This window comes from Oncorhynchus clarkii, chromosome 19, assembly GCF_045791955.1.
Source record: "Oncorhynchus clarkii lewisi isolate Uvic-CL-2024 chromosome 19, UVic_Ocla_1.0, whole genome shotgun sequence".
In the NCBI taxonomy this organism is placed as follows: domain Eukaryota; kingdom Metazoa; phylum Chordata; class Actinopteri; order Salmoniformes; family Salmonidae; genus Oncorhynchus; species Oncorhynchus clarkii.
The window spans coordinates 43,029,474-43,045,886 of record NC_092165.1 but is presented as its reverse complement, the minus strand read 5'-3'; the positions used below and the strand labels follow the sequence as shown (position 1 = coordinate 43,045,886).

Genomic DNA, 16,413 nt, shown 5'->3' with positions numbered 1-16,413 from the left:
CTAGTAGAGTACTTTTGCAAGTTTTAACCCCACGGTCTGTGGGCAGTTTTGTTGAGCAGGCGTTTCAATGCCATGACAGAGGGTATCACGTCTGCTGCAGACGCAGTTGATGATCTTATTTCTCGAGTCAGTTGTTCGAATGGAGCTAGGAGTGTTCATGTTTCAAACATGTTCTCAAATGCCATTGAAATGGCAGCAGCGGTATGAGAACCAGCACATTCTTAAACATGCAATTTGACTTTCCTCTGTACGAAATCCTCATCAACCCATTGTGCTGTCAGACTCAGCATGCTCATGGGGCCGAAATCGCTGCTCCAAATGTCAATCGTGAAGCTAATAGCAGTGACGCCCATAACAAGTAGCTCATGGATGTGTTTCAACAATACTGTGTAACTCCGGTATGGCAACATCTGGACAAAAATAGCGCCTACTTGGTAGTGTGTACCGGTGCTCGACCAGTTGACGAAAGCCAACATCATCCACGACAGAGAACGGTTGATTGTCAAGGGCAATTCCATTATCTTGGCGTTAATGGATTTCGCCTTTGAGTTGTCTCGCTGAAATGTTCTTACTCTTTAAAATGAGTGCTCGACTTGAACTTGTTTAATTGTTGACAGTGTGCGCTTAGTATTTGTCGGCTTTTGTTCAGTGTAACTCTGTATTTTTTGTGGCGTCATTATGTCATATAGGTAGGTATACAATTCAGCTTTGACATCGGTTTTGGACATCTGCGTTAAACTAGACATCGGGCCGATGCCGACATCTCTCTCTTGACATCGGTGTTGAACTAGACATAGGGCAGATGTTGGCGCATCTCTCTCTCTCTCGCTGATTGATTGATTGATACAGCTAGCTAGCACTGCAGTGCATAAAATCTGGTGATTAGTTGACTCAAAGACAAAGAAGGAGAAAGACAATAGTTGAACAGTTTACTGACTGTACACTGTAACGTTACTACATGATTGTAACAGGTTTACTAACGCGTCCGTTCTATTAGCTATAATGACTACGACCTTACTTTAGCTAATATGGTGACAACAATTTGGTTTGGCTTGATAAGGTTTTTTTCACCAGGGTCACATACAGCTGACATGTTGTTCATTGAAGTCCACAACCGAAGGGAAAAGGTGATAGAAAGAGAGCGCGAGAAGGAATACAACGTTACTGCAATGAAAGTGAACTTTGTTTACAAGTGATCAGGGGTGTATTCATTCTGCCGATTCTGTTGAAACATGTTTCTTAAAAACGGAAGCAAACGGAACAAAACATACCTGAATTTGTCCAATAGAAACTCTCGTTTGCAACTGTTGGCCTAATAATTACACCCTATATCAGCTAGACGCAGGTAAGTGTGCAAGGCGGTATTCAATGTGTCACTGTCTGTCAGCTCATATTTTTCTCTCGACCTGTGTGCACCTATGTTGTAAATGTTCATTCATAGGCTAGGTTGTAGCAACCTCATGATGTAGGGAATGTATCATGTAATAGCCTAAACCTGTAGTCCTTGTTACATTGACCTGGGTGAATGGAATATTAATGGCAGTCATCCAATATGCTGTAATAGAAATAAGGCCATGCTCATTAAAAATCATCCTCCCTCATCTTAAACGGCACTGACCGCCACTGGTAGCTAGAGGCTATCTAGAGGCTATCGAGTAGACCATTTTGCAAGACATTTGAGGTAAATAAATAACATTTCCTATTGTATTGTAACGACCGTGGGTTTATAACCGCGGAAATCGACTCTGCCGCACGAGCATGCTTTTGCGGCACAATCGATAGGGCGCCGGACCTCGGGCTAGAAGGTCGAGGGTTCGAGACCTGCTCCCTGCCTGTTTCATTACAGTATTGTACATTAAATTATACATATTAAGTCTACCTCATTGCAGCGATGAGGTAGCCGTGGTAATGCTTTTTATTTTGGACTGGTATCTAAGGACGCACAAGACCCGGATGTGGTAACTATACAAAAGTTGTATCTTTATTGGTTAATTTTCTTTTCACAATAACAGACTTCGATGGAAGATACCAAATCGAGGCAGCTCAGCAGGTACAATTAATTCATTATTTATATGGCTCAGCCTAGCAGCAAAGCCGTTGCGAAGCTAGTCTAGCGGGGGGGCGATTTGCAGTCTCCCCTGACCGCGCATAGTTGATGCTTTTAGTGAGGGACAATTGCCGTTTTACAGAAACTGATTAGGCGAATGTATCGACCACAGTGAGCGAGTACAGTAGAACAGGGTGGAGGAGGACCTGACTGTCCGTGTTTTTGTGTGGGTAAACGAAGAGATTAGCTGGCTAGGTATAGCTGACGTTGCTAACTACAATCAAAGGTAACGATAATGGTTTATTGTTGTTAACATAGCTACTGTAGTTAGCGTTACATGATTCACAATTAGCTAGCGTTGTTATGCTGACGAGGTCTAGTGTGAGAAAGAACGTTATCTACAGTAGCAATCTAATGTTAGCCAGCTGGTGTTCTCTACGTAACATTAATCTGCCGCTGCTAGCCAGGTAATGTGGTGTGTAGGTAGTAGGTAACGTCTATGTACTATATATATATACACACACACACACACAAAAGTATGTGGCCACCCCATCAAATTAGTGGATTCAGTTATTTCATTTTGTACACCCGTTGCTGACAGGTGTATAAAATCGAGCACACAGCAATGCAATTTCCACAGACTAATATTGGCAGTAGAAGGGCCTTACTGAAGAACTGCGACTTTCAACGTGGCACCGTCATAGTATGCTACTTTTCCAACAAGTCAGTTCATAAAATTTTTGCCCTGCTAGAGCTGCCCGTTCAACTGTAAGTGCTGTTATTGTGAAGTGGAAACTTCTAGGAGTAACAACGGCCCAGTCGTGAAGTGGTAGGCCACACAAGCTCGCAGAACGGGACCAACGATTGCTGAAGAGCATAGCGCGTAAAACTCATATGTCCTTGGTTGCAACACTTTCTACCGAGTTACTTCCAGAGGCTGTTTGGAACATCAGTCAGCACTATAACTGTCGCCTGGAGCTTCATGAAATGGATTTCCATTGCCAAGCAACCGCACAATAGCCTAAAATCACAATGCCAAGCGTCGGCTGGAGTGGTGTAAAGCTCGCCGCCATTGGATGAATCACGCTTCACCATCTGGCAGTCCGATGGAGGAATCTGGGTTTGGCAGATGCCAAAAGAACGCTACCTGCCCGACTTCATAGTGCCAACTGTGAAGTTTGGTGGAGGAGGAATGGTCTGGGGCTGTTTTTCATGGTTCGGGCTAGGCCCCTTAGTTCCAGTGACAAGACATCTCTTATACAATGACATTCTAGACAATGCTGTGCTTCCAACTTTGTGGCAACAGTTTGAGGAAGGCCCTTTCCTGTTTCAGCATGACAATGCCCAGTGCACTAAGCGAGTTCCATACAGAAATTGTTGTCAAGATTGTGTGGAAGAACTTAACTGACCTGCACAGAGCCCTGAACTCAACCCCACCTAACGCCTTTGGGATTAATTGGAACGCCAACTGCGAGCCAGGCCTAATCGCCCAACATCAGTGACCGACCTCAATAATGCTCTGGTGGCTGAATGGAAGGAAGTCCCCGCAGCAATTTTACAACATCTAGTGGAAAGCCTTTCCAGAAGAGTGGAGGCTGTTATAGCAGCAAAGGGGGGGCCAACTCCACATACTTGTGGCCACATACTTTTGGTAATGTAGCTAATAGTTTTCCCCTCTGCTATCTGGTTAGTATAAAGGTGCAATAAGCAGAAAGCACATGAATTCTAATAGTTCTCCTAAATGTGACAAAACAAACCACTGAGTGTAGAGAATTATTGTACCGTCTTTTCAATAACCAAAAATATTGTATTTTCAGCTGTTTGAAGCTGATGTAAGTAAAATATGCAAAAATTAAACATAAGAAAGTGGAAGCATAGAAATGTGTTCCCGAGTAGCGCAGCGGCCTAAGGCACTGCATTTCAGTGCTTGAGGCGTCACTATAGACACCCTGGTTTGATTCCAGGCCTTCTAATTCTGGTCTGGTCTCTAATTCTGGTCTTCTATCCCTAGGTTGAGCTGAATCCCTCTGCAGTGGAAGTAAAATATGTGCAATGGAATGGTAGAGTCAATGTCAAAAGCCCTTGAGCTGCTCACCTCAGCTGACAAGCGGGCACTTTCACTGTTGCTCTTTCTGACTGTGCTATCCACGGGACAAGGGTTAGGTAAGAGATCTCTCGTCAGCAAAATCCCCCCCACACGTCTCCGTTCCATACATTACTGTTTTGCTGCTACAATTCCGCTTCTCTCTTTCAGTCTAATAATGCAGGATGTACATTAACCTACTGTATGTGGTAAATTAAAACATTGGAATTGGGTTTATTTGAACAAACAACTGGCCAACACATGAGCTACACTCAATATTAAGGTGTAAAGTCCCCACATCCTCTCCCTCTCATAGCTGATGAGTAAAAGATGCTGGATGGAGTGCGTGAAGCTGTTGCTAGAAGTCCCACTCACCTCCCACTGCCTTTGTGACTCATTGATATTATATAAACCTCATAAAAACCACTTATAGCGAGGCCCTTAACAACAGTGTTTTAAAACCAAAATATAGCAGGGGAAAAAACAGCAGTATGCGCTAGCATCAATCATGACCTTTTGTCTCTCCTCAGGATGTGTGAGGCCATTCATGGTGCAGAACAGCTGGGTCAACCTGACAGAGACTAACAGGGGTTCCTTCCCTGTGGGCACGGTGCTCCAGTACAGCTGTGACCCAGGCTATCTGGCTGATGGGCCCAGCATCATCACATGCAACCCCCTGGGCCTCTGGACCTCAGACCCACCCCGCTGCAAACGGAGTGACGGTGAGTGGCTCTCTACAATGTGGCCACCAGTATGACTCATTGTGAACAGGATTATTTCTTTCCATTTGAACAACAAAGTTGATACCAACATTTGGATAATGTAGGATTATAACTTTACAACATGATTGTGTTGTTTCTGACCAGCAGTGTGCCGGCCTCTGTTTGAGCCTGAGAATGGAGGGTACACATGCCACCCGTCTCCCTGCCATCGGCTAGGCCAGGGCACTGTGATCGAGTACTTCTGTGATGAAGGCTTCATCCTGAAGGGAGACTACAAGTACAAATATCTTACCTGTCAGGATGGGGAGTGGGACGGCCCCATGCAGATTAGCTGTGTCAACCAAGGATGTGCGAGGCCGTTCATGGTCCAACATGGGTCAGCCAACCTGACAGAGACAAACGGTGCTTCCTTTCCTGTCGGCACGGTGCTCCAGTACAGCTGTGACCCAGGCTTCCTGGAGGATGGGCCCAACATCCTCACCTGCACCCCCCTGGGCCACTGGTCCTCAGACCCACCCCGCTGCATACACAGTGATAGTACTAATGGCTTTACTAAATACTCTGAATTCATTCCACACACACTAACATATTTGGAAGTCTAAAATTTGTTTTGTGAACTCACTGATGATGGTTCTCTTGTTTCTTGTCAACAGTGTGTCTGCCTCCATTTGAGCCAGAGAATGGGGGTTACACCTGCCACCCGTCCCCCTGCCATAGACTGAACCATCGCACTGTGATTGAGTACTTCTGTGATGAAGGCTACATCCTGAAGGGAGAGTACAAATACCTGACCTGTCAGGACGGGGAGTGGGACGGTCCCATGCAGATTAGCTGTCTCCTGGACCAAGGTTGGTCTTACTCTTCAGAGTTCAGTGTTAGGTAGCTTGAACTATTTGCTTTTTGTTGTATCAATCTGCAAGATGAAATTTCACTAACATTATTGCTTTTTTCAAACCTCGAGCGACTGCCAACCTGCACACATTTTGCGTACCATGCACGCAATTTGAGGTCAAAGTATGCTGGTACAATAAACTATTATAAAATAGGCACGTTGCGGTGGTAGGCATTGACGAGCAAGGAAACCTATGTTGCGGTAGTTCAGTGAGTGTCGCTGCTTGGATGGAAACAGACATGGCAGAGAGCTGTTCCACTAATATGTCCTTCACAAAAGGTTATGTTAGACTGTTAAACATTAGTAGGCCTATGTTAATTAATCACTTCTTGATCTGTCCTCTTGATACAGTTGTATGTCGACAGTAGGCTGCAAATGATGTGATAAGTCTGTTCACCAATGACAAGGCATGTTGAATGAATGGTAGCCTAGTAGTCAAACTTGATGGATTAGGTCAGGGATGGAAATCTGATGGGGGGGGGGGGTAAACCAAGCTAATAAAAAAAAAAAAATTACTCATTGAAACAAGTCTAAGAAGCGGTAGATCTGCTCTGTGGGCAATTTTTTATTTATTGTTTACCTTTATTTAACTAGGCAAGTCAGTTAACAACAAATTATTTATGATGACAACCTACACCGGCCAAACCCCGACGCCGCTGGACCAATTGTGTGCCGTCCTATGGGACTCCCAATCACGGCCGGTTGTGATACAGCCTGGATTTGAACCAGGGTGCCTGTAGTGACGCCTCTAGAACTGCGATGCAGTGCCTTAGACTGCTTTGCTGCTCAGGAGGCCTAGTTCAGTTGTTTCATATTCCAAATAACCTACAGTAAACTAGACTACTACATTGCATCCAGTAGTTGGAATTGTTCAGATTTTACTCCCCTCCAAAAATTAAGTCAGTTTACATTTTCACTCAAATGTAACCTAGAAACATTTCATTGAGACCACATCAATTTAATTTAGGATCAAACACAATACTTCTGTGTTGGCTATGTTGTTTGATATAAAATCCTAGGGAGAGCCCTGATGTATGCATTTTAAGCATATCTCTTCTAGTTAGCTATCGAAGAGCAGCCAATTACCAAGTACCATACCAGTCTAAAGCCTCACATTCCTACTTAGGCATTCTTCTGTCAACATCATTATTAGGCAAAAAAAAGTGAATTGCTTATGATGTGAGCAGTGTGGGTGTCGCACGTGCGCTGTCGTGGGGGCCGGCGGTGGCACCACCGTGCTGAATTGGTACTCCTAAATATTCTTCAAGGTTGGCAGGTCTGTGACACTGTTTGCACTTGGGCTGATTGCCTTATTCCCCTCTTCCAGACAGAGACCCTACCCTGCCGTTGGGCATACCCACCCTGTCCATCGTGGCCTCCACTGCCAGCTCTGTAGCCCTCATCCTGCTGCTGGTGGTCCTGTTTGTCCTGCTGCAGCCAAAACTCAAGTCCTTCAACCACAGCCGGTGGGTGGCCTGAAACTACAGACATGCTTATTCAGCATCAGCTATGGTAGACTTATCCTAGCTATTTGTGTACTCCAGGGGTGTGCATGTCTCATAAAACTAGCTCATAAGTCTCTAACGTAATGCGTAATTAACAGTTTCACTCCTCTCTGGTCCCCCTCACAGCCGTGAGCAGGGGGTGTCAGGCCAGCCTGTGTCCATCATGGTGGAGGGGGTGCAGGTGGCCCTGCCCTCCTATGAGGAGGCGGTGTGTGGTGGAGGGGGTCTGAGTCTCAGCTCTGAGTCCCGGGTCCAAATAGTGCTGTCAGAGGGCCAGCAGGCTGCAGGGACGACCGAGCCGCTCATTGCACAGGCCAGGCCCTCCACCCTCTCCCAGCTCTCAGAGATGGCATTGGTTCACCCAGTACCACCATCCTTCACTTCTTCCCCTTCATACTCCTCCTGCTGGGGCCCGGAGCAGGCTGCTGCTGCAGCGCCTTCACCTTCACAGCGGAGGGACTCCACAGGCAGTGAGCAGCACAGTCTGCCCCTCCTCAACTCTGAGATGGACTACTCTGACGGTAGGCCCCCTATCAACATGTCTCTCCAAACAGGCCTCTTCACACATGTATTGGTTGATAATGCCCATATATGCATACGGCGTATTGATGATGTCTCTTTGTTCCTGCAGATATGCCTTTGTTAAAGGAGGCCTGAATCATGCTGCAGCCACTTGGGCGTACATTAGAGACATCCAGGGTTGCTGTTGTGCGGCTGTGTTGAGTCGGAGGCATGTATGAAGCTCCCCACTGCAGCAGCTGCCAACACAAGACTACCCACCCACCTCCTCCAGGGGCACTAAGTGAGGCCGTGTCATGCTCAGCAGAATGTTGCTTCTCCCCCATCCAGAGGAGGGCTCAGAGGGGTTTAACATGTACATAATGCTTAGCCATTTTCTAAGTGTCTGACACTTGTTCTTTCAACCATTGGCTTAGCGCAGGAACGTAACTGTAAAAGAATGACCACCCTGTATGTTGGATGGTCTTCTGGAAAGCTCGATATGACATTTGAAAATTCTCTTTACAGCATTACATGTATTTATTTTCAGTGGTTAAACACATTTTATGAGCTAATCATTGCACCCATCACCAATTTGTACCATGGCGACCTGTTTTTACATGATCACTGCAGAACATGCACAGCAGCATGTTAGGAATGATGCATGAAGACCACTGCAACTTAGATTGAACTGGTCATTCTCACACATACACAGATTTGACCATTTATGCTCGATAAGGTAAGTAAGAGTAACTTGTGATAATATTCTGAATGGGGTTCTTAATGGCACAACTAATTGATGTCACGTATCCATTCTGATCATAGTTTTGAGCGCACTGTTTTTTTTTTCATGCACTTATTAGATGATTTTGCTGAAGGCCAGTGTTCCCTAGGTTGAGGCACACCTCTCAGCTTATTGACATTGGGCTTAGCGTTCATATCCTCTTATTCATGTCAGTACACCTTTTCCCAGGTGGCCTTAGAGCTCCACTTCTATGCACAAAAAGCATTTGTATTGAGTTTCCTTCCTAAAAAAAATATTTTAAAATTGTCCATTTTCGCTCTTCACAGCTCCGTGACGTAACAAGTTGGAGCATAGTTGGTGGTTCTTGGAGACCTGACAATGTTATACTTGATATTTATTTGTGGGTTGTTAAAAATGATGCATTAAGTTAAGATGGGTAAACTAAATTGAGTATTTAGTATATTCATGTCCAGAATGCTGTTGATCAGCCATGGTTGCTTGGATGCTTCCACAATTCTTGAAAAAGCATATTAAGACGTGTCTTTTAACATTGCCACCTTGGTGGACTCATAAGGACATAATATATGGAAGACTAAAGTTAATTGGGTTAACCATAGTTCAAAACAGATCATTATTGTTATGTACAGAAGCTTAGTGTCATGTCTTTTCAAATGGTTTCAGTTGCTTTGGGACTACACAATGCAATTGGAGTAAAGATTGTATTTTAATATTTGAAAAAAAGGTTTGTTAATTTTACTCTGTAAATACCCTGTTATAATTTTGAATAAATATAATTTGAGCTGTGCAAGGTTTTGTCCTTGTCAACCAATTCCATTCTTCAACAGTTCAACCTCTTTCACTGCACTGTTTGATCTCTATGTTTTGTGGACATTGTCAGCACTAGGTGGCATTGTAATGCACTTTATTTATAAAGAACCCACTTCTTGAAAATAAATTTTCTGACATTTGAGGCTTTTTTTGTAATTAAACATCACAATTGTTGTTTTCATAGAACTGCAACAAAGATGGAGACCCTGTACAACTTTATGCTGCTTTTATGTCCTCTACAGAAATGACCCCATTGTCATTGTGTATTTGGTTAAAACCTTAATCTACATTATACATTTTTTATATTTACTCTAAGTATAAAATACCTGGGCATAATCTATTGTCAAAATGCTAAATATTGGCAGTAGATAAAGTATTTAAATTCATCATCTTCTCTAGAAATAAAAGCTTGTCAATATAAATACAGTTACTCCTTCTTTCCTCCAGTTAGTATCTAGTGGCTTAGACACTACATTCCAACTACAGTATACAGTTGCATTGGTAAAATTGTGCTGCACATCGCCAGCCAGTTATGTTGCCCTAAAAACCCATACATCTGATGTCATTGAAGTGACTAAGCGATGACCATATTAGACTACCATCTTCTGTTCTCAACACATCCTGATTGTCTGAGGTGTCCCTCTCCATTCCTTTGCCTTTCCAATGCTGTGGTCTTGGCTCCTGTCCTGGGCCTGTTCAGTTTGGTCCGCTGTCCTCTTGTGGCTGCTCCATCTCTATGGGCCTCTCCCATATGGGACCTATAAAACCTTTACTTCCTCTATTTTACCGGCCACTGTCATGTATACAGGCTTTGCTATGGGAGAGAAAAATAGATTTCTTTAGAAGAAATATTGCCTATATTTTCTCAAACAGTCTGGCGCACTGTAACAACAGCAGGGGTAAGGGGACAGTACATTCTCTGAGCCACGCTACCCTAGTGTTACCCAGGCAGCTGTGACACTTACCCTCAGCTGGTGGCTAGAAGCTTTGGTAACATCTGAAGAGGATGATGAAAAGCAGCGCCTCGCCTCCCTGGAATAGGATGTAGATTAGCGGGAACAGATACAGGGGGCCAATAACCTCCGGGGGAAAGGCCACTTTCAAGATGGTGGAACACAGATGGATGTTTTGACAGCCTGTCTCCATAGAAATAGTCCTTCTGCATCTGAGAAAATATTTGTTACATGGTTTTCTCAACTGTATATTATTATTGATAGCTGTGAATGGATGCATACCCCTTGGCCCAGTCTATCCTTGAACCGATGAATACAGCAGTGCACTTACTGATGATTGACTTTGAAGATGGTGGACATGAGGTATCCCAGCAGGTAGCCTGCCAGGGGCATCAGTGCAGCCACGGCCATGAGTTGGGGTGAGAGAACCACCCACACTGTTCCCCCAATGGAGATGCCTGACATGACACCAATGGCCACAGTGGCAATTAGTAAGATGCTTAGACCAACCTGTGGAGTAAAAGCTCTGTCAAATCAAACATGCTTTTACAGAGGATGTTAATTATTGTCCTTTCGTAAATAGAAAATGCTATATGAATGAACTTGGATTAGAAACACTATTTTATATACCTTAAGATGTGTCACTTTGTTGACCAAAAATACAGGATCTGGAGTCAAGCTCACCTTGATGATGATCTGAGAGTACTGTGGTACCCGGTGGTTGATGGCTATGCCAATGGCACAGGGCACTAGGGTCATGATGAGAGCTATGGTGATGCCAGTGTAAGGTACAGCATTTTCCAAATTATTGAAGCCATGGCAATATAGGAAGAGCAGCAGAGGCATCATACCCAGGGCCAAAACAGTAGAACATGTGGTCATTACAATGCTGTAGGATATAAAGAGAAGGGGAGGTTGAAACTTTTGTAATTTCCATTCAATTTTCAATTTTAACTGAGTTTTGGTGATATCCTTGCCAAATCTTAACAATAGAACATGTGTTATCTTTAGTTTAGCATTCATGCCATGTGCAAAATTATTCAAACCTTTGCATTTTTCTGTATTGTGAAACAATTGTATAAATGTTTTTGTCCAACATTTTTGTCCAACATGTCCTGCCTAATAATTTTTCTAAATAAAAAAAAACTTCAGATCAAAATGTCAATGAGTTCACCTTAGGTTCATGTCACCCTTCAGGGCCAGGGCGAAGATGTTGGAGAGGTTTCCCCCCGGACAGCAGCCACAGATTAGCACGGTCACAGCCTCGATGGCGCCCAGCTGGAAGATTTTGGCCAGGCTGAAGGCAGTGAGAGGCATGATACCAAACTGGGCCACCACTGCGATGGCCACCCCTTTGGGTTTCAGGATATGGGCCTTGATCTTGGAGATCTCCATGGTGCAGCCCAGGGACACCATGGTGATGAAGAGGATGATGATGGTGATGCCACTGATGGCCATGTCCATAACCGGGGAGAAGGGGGACTGGAAGCCAGTGGTGACATTATGAGGCGTGATGTTGTAGGTGTTGCCGCCATTCCAAGCTGTCTCATAGCCATCTCTGTTCTGTCCCTCTGTCTGGTTCATGGTACCATTCATCCCAAAGCTGTTTGTTTACTTTATATTTAATGAAACACCGAACATAAAAAAAAAATGAAGAAACATATCTATGTCAAATGGAGAGCAAATGGTTCTGTGTTGTCTCTTGGACTTGACCAACTGGAGAGTCACAACTCCTCCTATCCACTCTATTACACTTCAGCCTTGTGATCTAAACTTTGAATGGTGTCTACTCTAGACTTCCATCATGAGTATTACTATTTTTACAATAAGACAGTTTGATACTAGCTACGTTACTCAGTGACACCACACAATTAATATATTTGATGAGACTTGAACAATGCAATCTATGAATGTATTTTGCTACCAGGCAACATTTCACCTCAGAAGAGGAATCAAATCTATCCTGCAGTGTTGAATGACTCCGTAGCTATGCTGATGATGACACACCAGTCCTTAGAGTTAATACACTACTCTATAAATGTATACCAGCGTCACTCAGTTCTGACCGTACAGTGGTTAGTAAATACTTTCTTAATGCTATTTTTCTTAAAACTGCATTGTTGGCTAAGGGCTTGTAAGTAAGCATTTCACTGTATACCTGTTGTATTCGACGCATGTGACAAGTAAAATGTGATTTGATTTGAGTATTAGCCTTTGGTGTTACTCAGAGAGATATTCTCCTTGTGACTTTCAGCTGCTACAGAAGCTGAACTGATGAGGGACAAATGATTGTTCAAAGAATATCTCCCTTTCCTAGAATATGTGACTAAAGAGCAAACATATACATTTTAGCACAATTAATTGGATAAGTACGATTTGTTTTTCTACATGGTTTGCTCTCCTAATGCGGTTCCCTAGGCACCCACTGAAGGGCTATTCATCAACCCGTGCTATTCAGAGAGCAACAAACAGGCACAGTGCCCCAAAGAATAGAGTGCAGGGGGGTGCCCAATCATACACGGATTCAAAGAGGCCTCAAGTAGGGCGAATTTAGTAATTTCTTAGAGGTGTCTCAGAACACGTCTTTAATGAAAATATCAGGACCCGAAAGGATATTTTTTACAAAACAGAGTGCAGAAATACACTAAGCATACCAAACATTAGAACCCCCCCCCCCCCCCCCCCCTTTGCCCTCAGAACAGCCTCAATTTGTCGGGGCATGGACTGGACTGTACAAGGTTCAAAAGTGTTCCACAGGGATACTAGGCCATGTTGTCTACAATGCTTCCCACAGTTGTGTCAAGTTGGCTGGATATCCTTTGGGTGGTGGACCGTTCTTGATACACATGGGAAACTGTTGAGCGTGAAAAACCCAGCAGTGTTGCAGTTCTTGACATAAACCGGCACTTAAATCTGTTGTTTTATTAACCCTCTGAATGGCACACATGCATAATCCATGTCTCAATTGTCTCAAGGCTTAATTAGGTTTTATTATTGGTATTTTTTTCTTGCCCTTACTCATTAGTATTTATTTGCATGTAATGAGATAAACTAAATCTAGATCTGCTTTATGTGTAAATTAGATTACTTTCATGCAGGTCGTGTCTGTGTTTTAAACGTATGAGTCCTGAAGTGGCACTGTAGTTTAACTAGTTATTACATTGTTATTAAAGTCCAATTGATAAAAAATATTTTAAAAAGTAGATAACAATCCCAGATTATAATGCAAGTAGTAAAGAATTTAATGACACCTCAAGGCACTGTGATTATTTAAAAAGTATTTTCTTACCTTCATTGTGTGCAGTCTTGTGATGTTCAAGTCTCTGGTCCGCTGAGTGCTTTCTCTCTCTTCTCTCTCTCTCTTACTCCCCGTCTCTCCCCTCTCTAGCACACACACTTTACCCATCCCTCCTCACATTCTTCTATCTAACCCCATAGCTCTCTATCTAGAACCCCCTGTCACATGGCATTATGGTCACATGTTAGGGGGGCTAACTCCTGCGCAACAGGCTACATCTTCAAATTCATAACAATCATCACATTTCTGTACTCTTTGCCCTCTTACATCCTGGACATATCCAACTGAATATGTTTGTATATGACAGGGGGATGTTCATGAGACAAAGGAATGCATGTATTTCTTCCCAATTCAACTTTCTTAGCAGAATTGACATAATTGTCACCTAAAAACAGCTTGTTAGATATCCATGGTTAATGATGATGTCAACACTCTTATAAAATGTTTCAGGGCTCTGGAGCTAACATTCAGTACAGCTGAAGATAAGCTGATCACAATACTGTACCAATAAGTTCCAGTAAATGCTCATCCACACCTGCTAATATGAGATGCCAGCTCTGTCCCTTATTTGGCTGTATTTCTATTAGACTTGAGTACCGTGGGAAAGCCCTGTTTAGCATCAATGGGTCAGATTGTGTGGACAGAGTGTAATTGTTGCCAGAACACTTCAGGAGGATTTTTTCTACTTGGCATTCATGCACATGGAACAAGTATCAATTAATATTACACAACCAGGCTGAAAGTTCAATGCCTTCGCCTGGCAAAGTTGCCAGTCCTTTCAGTGGAGCCCCTCCTCACTTTATGCCATCCTTGGCAACTTAGGACCTTCCAGTCACTACTCACACAACTGGGCCAGAGATGTCAAATAAGGCTGAGTTGTTGATTTTGTAAACAGTGTTTTACGGATTAGTTCAAATAAATGTACTTAGAGCATGTACTGACCAGCTTGCAAGTGTCTTCACTGACATTGTCAACCTCTCCCAGGGGCTATGGTGGTCTGCTTAGTTCCCTCCTGGACTCCCTGTTCACACACGACTGCATGGCCGCCACGACTCCAACGCCATCATTCATTTGCAGAAGATACAACGGTGGTAGGCCTGATCACAGACGACAAGGAGACAGCCTATAGGGGGGAGGTCAGAGACCTGGCAGTCTGGTGCCAGGACAACAAACTCTCCCTCAACATCAACAAGACAAAAGAGCTGATCGAGGACTACAGGAAACAGAGGGCCGAGCACGCCCCCATTCACATCGACGCCTATAGTGGAGCGGCTCGAGAGCTTCAAGTTCCTCTGTTTCCACATCACTAAGGGTCTATCATTGTTCAAACACACTAACACAATAGTGAAGAGGGCACAACAACACCTCTTTCCCCTCAGGTGGCTGAAAAGATTTGGCATGGCATGATCCTCAAAAAGTTATACAGCTGCAGCATTGAACGCATCTTGACTGGCTGCATCACTGCTTGGTATGGCAGCTGCTTAGCATCCGACCGCAAGGCGCTACAGAGGGTAGAGCGAATGGCCCAATACATCACTGGGGTCGAGCTCCCTGCCATCCAGGACCTCTATACCAGGCGGTGTCAGAGGAAGGCCCTAAAAATGCTCAAAGACTCAAGCCACCAAAGTCATAGACTGTTTTCTCTGCTACCGCACAGCAAGCAGTACCGATGCACCAAGTCTGGAACCAACAGGACCCTGAACAGCTTCTACCCCCAAGCCATAAGACTGCTCATCACATAGGGTGCAGCTACTATTTACCATCTGTCACTTTATTCCTAGTTATATGTATATATCTACCTTAATTACTTTGCACCCTTGCACAACAACTCAGTATTGGAACCTCTTGTATATAACCAAGTTATTGTTCCTCATTGTGTATCTATTTTTACGTGTTTTACTTTTCTATTGTTTCTCTATTTGCTTTCTCTCTGCATTGTTGGGATGTAAGCATTTCACTGTTTGTCCACACCTGTTGTGTGTTACAAATACCAGATATGCATTCTGATTAAACATTTCACTGGAAAAAAGTTTATGTATGTGATACTATGCTTTGCATGCCATGAAAGAGCTTGAAGAAAAAAAAAACGTATTTTCAAACTGAACCTGTGCTTTTCTTACTTGCTCACATTCCAGTGTTACAAAAATGTCCAGTGATCCCTTTCGCTGTAGTGGTTGTGGAGCTTAGGCTCAATGGGTGCACACAGCACCTCAGGAAACCGGCATTTACTGAAGTAGGTAGGCAGTTCATGAGACCTGTGTCCACAGGCAGTCCCCAAATATGTGCACTTTTGGATAGTGTTTTACCACATCAAGTGAGCTATGTTTTTGTAAACTTATGCTTTGTAGTTCTTTGGGAAGTTGTAGCTATTTGAGAAATAAATTACTTTGACATTTACTCTTTATATATGTAGTGGGTAATATTTAACATATTTATTATATATGCTGTATTATATATACCTCACATGTGACTCGTAATAAGACTAAGCAATTAGCCTATTCAAATATTTATCTTTATTTGACTCCGTTTAACATTATACAAGGCATAAGCTTAAGTTGCAAAGCATTGACAAGCATTACAAGGCATTATTCAAAGCATGGTCAGAGAGAAAAAGAGAGACAAAGAAACCATGGTTGTGCCATGGCCCATAGCTCATGGGCGAGGGAGAGAGAAAGAAAGACTGTAGGTAATGTATTTCACCAGCGCAACATAAGAGAAAGAGACAATGAATCTAAGACAATTTATAACATCTGAGTTGTTTCGATTCAAAATCTGAGTTGTTGACCAATATTTTTAGTGTAAAGTTAACCTCTAATCAGATATCAGACCTACAGACCTGTAA

General features: G+C 43.4%; 2 protein-coding genes across 6 annotated transcripts; one reads left to right on the top strand and one right to left on the bottom strand.

Annotated features, from left to right (window-relative positions):
- The first annotated feature begins 1,207 nt into the window (after positions 1-1,207).
- Positions 1,208-9,300, top strand: LOC139375242 (sushi domain-containing protein 6-like). Of its 5 annotated transcripts, none has more exons than XM_071116847.1 (8): positions 1,208-1,345; positions 4,059-4,210; positions 4,661-4,852; positions 4,997-5,389; positions 5,506-5,700; positions 7,072-7,210; positions 7,376-7,770; positions 7,881-8,533. In XM_071116847.1, the coding sequence occupies exons 2-8, from the start codon at positions 4,093-4,095 to the stop codon at positions 7,904-7,906; spliced, it is 1,458 nt and encodes a 485-aa protein (XP_070972948.1). In that variant the 5' UTR covers positions 1,208-1,345; positions 4,059-4,092; the 3' UTR covers positions 7,907-8,533. The 5 variants fall into 5 exon arrangements, with proteins under 5 accessions (XP_070972948.1, XP_070972950.1, XP_070972947.1 ...); XM_071116849.1 differs by lacking the exon at positions 1,208-1,345 and adding an exon at positions 1,984-2,050 and having other exon boundaries at positions 5,000-5,389; XM_071116846.1 differs by lacking the exon at positions 1,208-1,345 and adding an exon at positions 1,997-2,050.
- LOC139375243 (hepatic sodium/bile acid cotransporter-like) lies at positions 8,264-13,651 on the bottom strand. Its single transcript, XM_071116850.1, has 6 exons — positions 13,563-13,651; positions 11,448-11,887; positions 10,958-11,162; positions 10,605-10,783; positions 10,286-10,485; positions 8,264-10,134 (listed from the first exon to the last, which is right to left on the bottom strand). Exons 2-5 carry the CDS (start codon positions 11,867-11,869, stop codon positions 10,299-10,301), a joined length of 993 nt encoding a protein of 330 aa, XP_070972951.1. The 5' UTR covers positions 11,870-11,887; positions 13,563-13,651; the 3' UTR covers positions 8,264-10,134; positions 10,286-10,298.
- Between the last annotated feature and the right edge of the window lie 2,762 nt (positions 13,652-16,413).